The sequence below is a fragment of the Lipotes vexillifer genome, unplaced genomic scaffold, assembly GCF_000442215.2.
Source record: "Lipotes vexillifer unplaced genomic scaffold, Lipotes_vexillifer_v1.1 scaffold912, whole genome shotgun sequence".
In the NCBI taxonomy this organism is placed as follows: Eukaryota; Metazoa; Chordata; class Mammalia; order Artiodactyla; family Lipotidae; genus Lipotes; species Lipotes vexillifer.
This window is the reverse complement of record NW_006782931.1, coordinates 1,060,453-1,068,862: the sequence shown is the minus strand read 5'-3', so window position 1 is coordinate 1,068,862 and position 8,410 is coordinate 1,060,453. Positions and strand designations below refer to the sequence as shown.

Here is an 8,410-nt window from a genome sequence, read left to right as displayed (position 1 = left end):
CCCCCCCGCCCCACTCCCCATACCAAGGAGCCCAGTCTGGGCAACAAACAAGCATTTCGTAATATTGTGGGATAAATGCTGTGATAAGAATAATTACAGTGAGCTCGGCAACAACGCAATCTTGGGTTAGGGGTGAGGTGGTGGGTCAAAGACAGTTCTTATTTAAAAATAGGGATTAAAGAGGCTTTGGGTTTTTTTTGGTTTTCTTTTTTTGGCAATGCCTGGAAGAGAGCCTTGGGAAGATTTGCTGAGCACAGCTGTTGGGTTTCATCTGAAATGTGCGGAGTACTCACTCGATTTCTTGAGAAGAGAGTGAAACTCCGGTTAAGTATGTGAGCTTGCTGCTTTTTGGCTGGAGGACCCTAAAAGGCCACATGGGAACAAGCCCGGTGCAGCTGACACAGACTTCAGAGTGTGAGAAGGAAAGCTTCCTTTGGTTGCTGGCTCTGCACTTATCATCAGCTTATATCAAGATCCTCTTTTGTCCCAGGTGGTTGGATTAAAGCCGTGTTGGCCTCGGGGAAACTCTTGCTGAAGCAGATACATGCTTGTTTCATGTAGGCCCTGCCTCTTAGGGATTTGTTTTAATATTTCTTTAATTAAAAAAATTTAAACCTGCAAAAATGAGAATAGTGATGGACCCCCCCGTCAGTAATTATCTTCCAGCATCAATAATTATCAAGATTTTGTCACATTTGGTTCATCCATCAATTCCAGGCGTCATGTCATTTCACCCCTACATACTTCACCGTGTGTCTCTAAACGTGTAGACACTATATTACGTAACCACGATGCCATGATCACATCTACAGAGGACTTCTAGAAACTTGTTCTTGCTCTTTTTCCTCTCCAACATTTTATTATGAAAAATTTTGAGCAGACTTCCCTGGTGGTGCAGTGGTTAAGAGTCCGCCTGCCAATGCAGGGGACACGGGTTCGTGCCCCGGTCCGGGAAGATCCCACATGCCGCCGAGCAACCAAGCCCGCGCACCACAACTACTGAGCCTGCGCTCTAGAGCCTGTGAGCCACAACTACTGAAGCCCGTGCGCCTAGAGCCCATGCTCCTCAACAAGAGAAGCCACTGCAGTGAGAAGCCTGTGCGCTGCTAAGAAGAGTAGCCCCCGCTCACCGCAACTAGAGAAAGCCCGCGTGCAGCAAAGAAGACCCAACACAGCCAAAAAAATAAATAAGTAAATAAATAAAAGATTTTTTTTGAGCATATGGCAAAGTTGAGAACTTGAAAGTGCACGGCTGTATATCCACTGCCTAGATGCTATCATCCCCATCGACACACCTCTCCATCTAGTCCTCTCATTATCCCTCCATCCATCTGTCAGTCCATCTCGTTTATGTATTTCAAAGTAAATCACATACATCAGTAAACTTCTCCCCTAAATAGTTCAACATTCGTGTCATTAACAGTTTAATATTGGTTTCCTTTTTCTTTTGAGATAAACGTACAATGACATGCACAGATCTTGAGGTGTTGGCTGAATTTGACAAATTCATGTGCCTGTGTAACTCCAATCCCTATCAAGATGTAGAACCATACCTGCGCCGCAGAAAGTTCCTGCATACTTCTTCCCAATCATTCTCTTATCTCTCTCTCCTTGTGGTAACCACTGAGCTGATTTTTTTTTCTACTATAGCTTAGTTCCTACTGTTCCAGAATTTCATATAAATGGAATCGTAAAGTATGCACTCGATATTGTTCACTCAACAAAAGTGTTCGTGGGATTCATCCATGCTGTTATGTGTCTGCTGCTTTGTGGCTGCAAGTAGTTTGCTTCTTTTTATTGCTAATTCGTATTCCACTGAATGATGATACCACGATTTATCCATCCTCCCATTGATGGATGCCTGGGCTGTTTCTATTTTTTGGTTATATGAATTAGCTTCTTTGGATATTCTTGTCCAACTCCTTTTTGTGAATGTATGGCTTTTATTTCTTTGGATAAATTCCTAGGAATGGAATTGCTGGGCTGGGAGGTAGGCCAGCATGTAGAAACTGCCATAGCTTTTGCCAAATTGGTTTGGACCGTTTTACATCCCTACCAACAGTGAATGACAATGCTGGTACTCTACCTAAGCCAACAGTAGGTTTTGTTACTCTTTTTAATTTTAGCTGTTCTGGTATGTGTGTAGTGGTATCATTGTGGTTTAAACTTGTCTTTCCCTGATGACTTATGATGTTAAGCACTTTTGTATATATTTATTGACCATTTGTATATCTTTTTTGTGTCTGTTCAGATTTTTGCTTGTTATTTTTCTGTCTTTATTATTGAGTTATAGATGACTTTATATATCCTGGATAACAGTCCTTTGCTAGATACCTGTTTTGCAAATATTATTTCCAAATGTGTGGCTTGCTTATTTTCTTAAATATATCTTTGATGAGCAGAAGCTTTTGACTTTGTCTAACTTAACCAATTCCTTCTTTTATGGTTATTACTTTCTGTGACCCAAGAAGTCTTTGCCTTCTACTCTTACAAAGGTATTTGCCTGTGTTTTCCCCTAAAAACTTTATAATTCTAGCGTGCACATTAAGGTTTGTTGTGATCCAGCTCAAATTATGTATGTGTGTGATTTGAGATTGGGTCAAGGATTTGTTTTTTTAAAACCAATTTCTAAGCTGTGTTTACCTAGGAAGTGCCATGCCACAAGGGTAAACAAATATGAGTCTAGCTGCTGGGTTTTCTTTCTAAACAGTTTGTAGGTGTGCTGCTGGCTCAGGCCACAGTGGACACGACTTAGCCGCATATGGTACTTGCCCCTGTTCTTCTTGCCTGCGTTCAGCAATCGAGTATTGAATGCCCACCATGTGCCAGGCACAAAGGCAGTGGTACCCAAGACCCGCCTGCCAGGACGTCAGACTGAGCAGGTGGCTGCCAGCATGTGGTGTGAGAATGGGGGTATGAGCAGAGTGACCACCATCTGATGAGGGGTCTGGGAAGTCCTCCTGGCAGGAGGGATTTTTGAGCTGAAATCTGAAGGAGGTGAAGGGGGTCAGGTAGGACTAGGGGTCTGGGTAGAGTGTTGTCAGGGCTGGGGGGGGAGGAGACGTGCCAAGTTGGAACAGCCCAGGTGGCACCTGCCTTCCCCCAGAGGCTTGATTGTCTAAGAGGTGGAAAGAGAAGGTGCCTTGGTGACTGGCATGGTCCTTTCTGTGTGTCTCTCCAAGACTCAGTGGGGCCATTGCTAAAACGCCTACTCTGTGTCTCCTCAGGATGCCTTGAGCAGTTGCACCTTCTTGAAGGGGTTTCCTCAGTTCATCTATTTTTTTTTCCACCGAAGAAACTCTTTTTCCTTTTGACTGCCAAGGAGGAAGGGACAGGGAGAGCCCCTGGGGTGCTCCTCTTTGGCTCTGAACATACTCTCTGCTGCTCTCTCCAGGCTCTTGGCTTTTCAGAGGACCACTGGCTCTCACTGACTGCCCTCCTGCCCACTCAGCCTGATGGCTGCACGCCCCACCAGAGCTGCTCTCATTGGTGCCTGCCATCCCACAAGGCCCTCTGCCTCACAGTCTGCTGAACCAGAGTATCTTCCCGCAGAGCTTCTGAGCATTGCCGCCCAAGGTCCTAGTCGGGCCCGTCTCCTTTGGCGTCAGTACTCCCTGGAAGCAAGTCTGCACTCCTTTCCAGCTGCCCCTTCAACACACTCCCTATGGAGTGCCCTGTGCATGTCTTGCACCTCTTCATTTCATCTGCTTTCTTCCTCTCGATGCCTTTGTGTCCTGCGTCAAGGCCACCAGTCTGGTACTGCTCAGGTTCCCATCTCTCCTCTCTGATTGTCTCTTGAACCCCGCCCCCCTTCCCGCCTTCATCATATCTCCTTTGTAGTCCAGGCTCTGGCTCCAGCAATTGTGTTTGCTCATCAAAGATTCCCTGTCGGGGCTTCCCTGGTGGCGCAGTGGTTAAGAGTCCGCCTGCCGATGCAGGGGACACGGGTTCGTGCCCCGGTCCGGGAAGATCCCACATGCCGCGGAGCGGCTGGGCCCGTGAGCCATGGCCGCTGAGCCTGCGTGTCCGGAGCCTGTGCTCCGCAACGGGAGAGGCCACAACAGTGAGAGGCCCGCGTACCGCCAAAAAAAAAAAAAAAAAAGAATCCCTGTCTGCTACTCTGTTCCTCTACCTACAAAGATGATCTGATTTCACTTCTTTTACCCAATACCGCATGATGATAATCACATAGTTTACAGTTCTTGTGTATGTCCCGGATAATTTCTTGAACTCCTGTTGGACTTTTCTTGTTGGTTTTGTCACCAGATTTTTCCGCATGGTCTCTCTCCCCTCCTCCACTTCCTCAGCAGCATCCATTCCTTGGATGCAGCACAGCCACTCTACTAAAGCTGCTTTCTAGTCACCATATGGGATTTTTCTGAGGCATTTAACTGTTGAACACTTAAAATCTTTTATTTGATCTGTCACCGAATTTTCTCCTTTTTGTCAGTGTTTTCCTCCTGAGACTTCTTTATCCTGCTTCCTAAATGTGGTGTTCTTCAAGATTTTGGCCTTGTTTTTGTTCCTTTTTTCTCATCTTGGCAACTTTATTCTTTTTTTGTTCCTTTTTTCTCATCTTGGCAACTTTATATTTTTTTTTTTTTTTTTTGCGGGTACGCGGGCCTCTCAGGAGGCCTACTGCAGGTAGCTACACATGCACGTTGGGAAAAGCACTGGCTTTGTCCATCCTCAGAGGCTAATTGGGTTGGCTTTGTGAGTTCTTCAGGGAGAAGACCATTCCAGAGCTGTAGGTCCTCCTCTGAGAGGACCCTGCCTCTAGGATCTCAGAGTTCTTGTTACTCCAGACACCCTGAAATCGTTCTAAACCGTCGGCATACAATGATGACTTTTTGACTTGAGTTTTGGTGATGGTTGGCACCTTCGCCTCTTCTAGACCAAGAATGCATTTTCCGCTCTACGTGTTTTCCTCCCTCGCATGGCAGCTGTGACAGGGCACAGGCTCCCAACTACCGGACAAAAGGAAAACTGGGCTGCAAATCCTTTAAGAGTCTGCACTTGGAGTTTTAAGTCAGGCTGTAAATGGAAGTCAATTATGTGGGAGGTGGTGTGGGGCCCGGGGTGGACGCTGCCGCCGACCAGCTGTGTGACCTTGGCCGGAAGCCTGGCGTCCCTCCGTCTCAGTGCCCTCATCTGCCCGTTGAAGCTGAAGGGTTGGCTGATCTTGAGGGTCCTTTGAGATCCAGAATTCCACGTTCTTTGTTTTCCTGGTTGTTACCGTTATGACTTTATCTAATGAGACTTTCTTGTTTAGACAGTAAAGAAAGTTCTATGGAATGATCAGTGTTTTAAAAAGCACTTGGAATTGCATCTGTTTGTTGGTTTATATTAGAATGGTTTTGGGGTCCTCGGGAAAGAGGGGCACATGCTGTCCTGGAAGGCTGAGTGTAGCTAGGGGGACGGGGAATGGGTAGGTCTAAGAACTGCCTATTAATTGACTGCCCTTAGGTTTATCAGAGCAGCCAGGAAACAGAGGTGTTTGGTACAGGCTGCCATCCCATTAAGCCACACAGTATATGGCTGTGATTAAGAGCACAGGCTTTGGAACCAGGCAGAAAGCCTGGGGTTCTAAGTCCTGACTTCATTACCATCTGGCTCTGTCACCTTGAATGAGATCACAGCTCTTCAACCTCAGTCTTCATGTTTTACGTAAAATGAGGAAAATAAGAGTGCTTCCACCATAGCGTTGCTGTAAGGATTAGATGGGATGAGATACAGAACTCCTAGCCCATGTGGTGTACAGTAATTGCTCAATAAACATAGCCTCTTAATTAGAGTGCTTGCCTTAGACTGGGCTAGGCATTCTTCCTCTGGTATCTGAGGGGAAAGTCACACAATCATACTAAATGGTAGAAGTTGTTAGCCACAAAGTACAGAGGAGGAAATCGAAGTTCAGAAGAGTTAAATAATGTTCTCCACGTTACACAAGCAGTCAGTGACAGAGCGAGGATTGGAAGCCACATCTTCCTGCCTCCAAAGTCTCCTTCTGCCATGCCCTCTGCCGCCTGGAATGGAGAGCCCTCCTCACTGCCCACAGCAGGCTGGGCTCAGCAGGGGATTCTCAAAGACCATGAGAGAGGCCCGACGAGTCACCCATATCCACCGAAAGCTGTTCTGCTTACAGACAGGTTGGGTTCTAAAGTTCGAAGTTATATTCTAGTAGCTACTGTTCATGCTGCCTCTTGGGGGGCAGGAAGAATTACCATGCTTTCCCCCTGATGAACAGCTATGTTTGCAACCATGAGAATTCTTAACCTGAAAATTTATAAGTAGAGGACCATGCAAGGCAGAGCAGAGCAGTAAAGGGTCCTAAAAGAGGTAGGGACACTACACCATGCACAATCAGAGGAGAGAGAGTCACGGCCAGTAACAGGGTACAGTGGGATCATCAGTTGCTTCCTGTGGTGATGGCGGTGACGGTGGTGGTGGAAGTCGCATTCAAGATGGGCCTCGAAGGAAGGGAAACATGTTGCAAAAGTGAAGGTGGCAGGAAAGAGAGCAGCTACAGGGTGCATCCCAGGTGCATGACGCTGAAGCTGAGCTCTGTGGAGTGAGGAGATAATGAAAAAAATCCTCCAACTAATTTTTCATGTCTTTTAATGCCTTTGATTGTGTTACTTGAAGGCAGGTCAGAGAGTCTAAGAGGCAGATAGCCTATTTGTCAACAAAAATATTTCTAAGCATCTTTGTCTTTCCTCCATCTGTAGGGGAGCTTCCAGCACCAGGGTGCTTGCAGTTCTTTTGTCTGTACCTGCACTTCCCAGTAGGGAATCCACCGCCACATATGGCTGTTGAGCACTTGAAACGTGGTCGTCCTGACATGTGCTGTCAATGTGAGACACACACTGGATTTTAAAGACAGAGTAAGGAAGTAAAATATCTCAATTTTTGGTATGGATTACATGTTGAAATGGTATTTTGGATAGATTGGATTAAAAGTAAAATATTAAAATTAAGTTCACCTGCTTTTTACCTTTTTAATGTGGCTACTAGAAAATTTTAAATGACACGTGTGGTTCTCATTCATGGCTTGCCTTCTGTTTCTATTGGATGGTGCTGTTCTGGAGGGACTTGTTATATACTTAAAGTTCTGTCATCCATTCTAGGGTCATCTGAGTCCTAGATGGCTTTGAGCTGGGTGCACCTCAGGAAACATACTTGGTCATTCAGATGTGATGGAGACCTAGGTTCTCTCTATGGCTAGGTTACATACATGGTTCTCTGAGCTTCAGATGCTTCATCTGTGTAGTGGGGACGCTAGAGCAGATGTTTTCCATGGCCTCTTTCAATTAAAAAATTCTATGATTCTAGCTTGGTGTCAACTATTAACTTTTTCTGGGTTCCACTGAAAGGTCTCTACTGCTCCCTTTACCAGATGTCAGAAAAAGTCTGGATTATTTCCTCTTACTTGTGGTCCTTTAGTAATTCTTGGCGTGGAAAGACTTCAGCGTTCTGAAAGATTAAGGACACCTTCTTAGTCTCCTTCTCTTCTCTGTCTTTTGGCCCATCTTGGCTTGTTTCAGTGTGCTCCTGAGCAAGGTGACCCACCAGCTCCCCTAAAATGGTAAAAGCATTAGAGAGCTCGGAGAAGAGGTCTCTCCTTTCTTTGGTTCATGACTGTTAAGACTGCTTTTGAATAACCCATGCATGGCGATCCCATAAACTTTATTTAGACACTGTCTAGGTCCATAGAAACTGAGAATCTGATCCGTATTTTCCCTTTTGGCTCTACGAATGTTAGAACAAATCAGTCTTTGTACATATCTTTTCTTTCAGCAGTTCATCCTCTTATACACTGTCCATCTGCTATTAAATAAAATATATCAGGTATTGGGCTAGTTTCCAGAACACAGAAGTAGAAGGCTTGGTCTTTATCCTTGAGGAACTCCTGGATAAAGGGGTTCCACCTTTAAACTTCACCAACAAGGTGAATACATGGTGCTTTCTGTCTTGAGAGGGACATTCAAGCTGGGGTGGGCACAGGTGAGGAAAGAGGGTGGCGCCATGAGCACACTAGGCGATGAAAAGTTGACTTTGAGTTGAGAGTTTTTGATGTTTCAAAGTGAGACAAGGTCTTAGTTAACTACCGGCACGTCAAATAAATAAAATCTGCCCTATAAATATATATTATATATAATTCCATTTAATGAAACATCAGTGGATGCAAGTGTGTTGCTATACTGAAATCCCCTCTTATAATACCAGTTGCAATGTAGTTTCTTGCCATTTAATTTATTTTTCTTTTGGAATGAGCCTTTACAATATGTTACATTTTAAAAAAGTAACAATATAGAGGGGGTTATATAAAAGCAAAGTTTTACTGGTTTAAAAAGGGCACTAGAGGGCTTCCCTGGTGGCGCAGTGGTTGAGAGTCCGCCTGCCGATGCAGGGG

At 45.2% G+C, this 8,410-nt stretch overlaps 1 protein-coding gene across 1 annotated transcript in view; it reads left to right on the top strand.

The window, feature by feature from the left end:
* The first annotated feature begins 6,425 nt into the window (after positions 1-6,425).
* The window catches only part of SAXO1 (stabilizer of axonemal microtubules 1), a 36,582-nt gene continuing 34,597 nt past the window's right edge, over positions 6,426-8,410 (top strand). The window contains exon 1 of the mRNA XM_007455569.1: positions 6,426-6,568. Within this exon, the coding sequence (XP_007455631.1) occupies positions 6,426-6,568 (143 nt within the window). The remainder of the gene's footprint in view (positions 6,569-8,410) is intronic.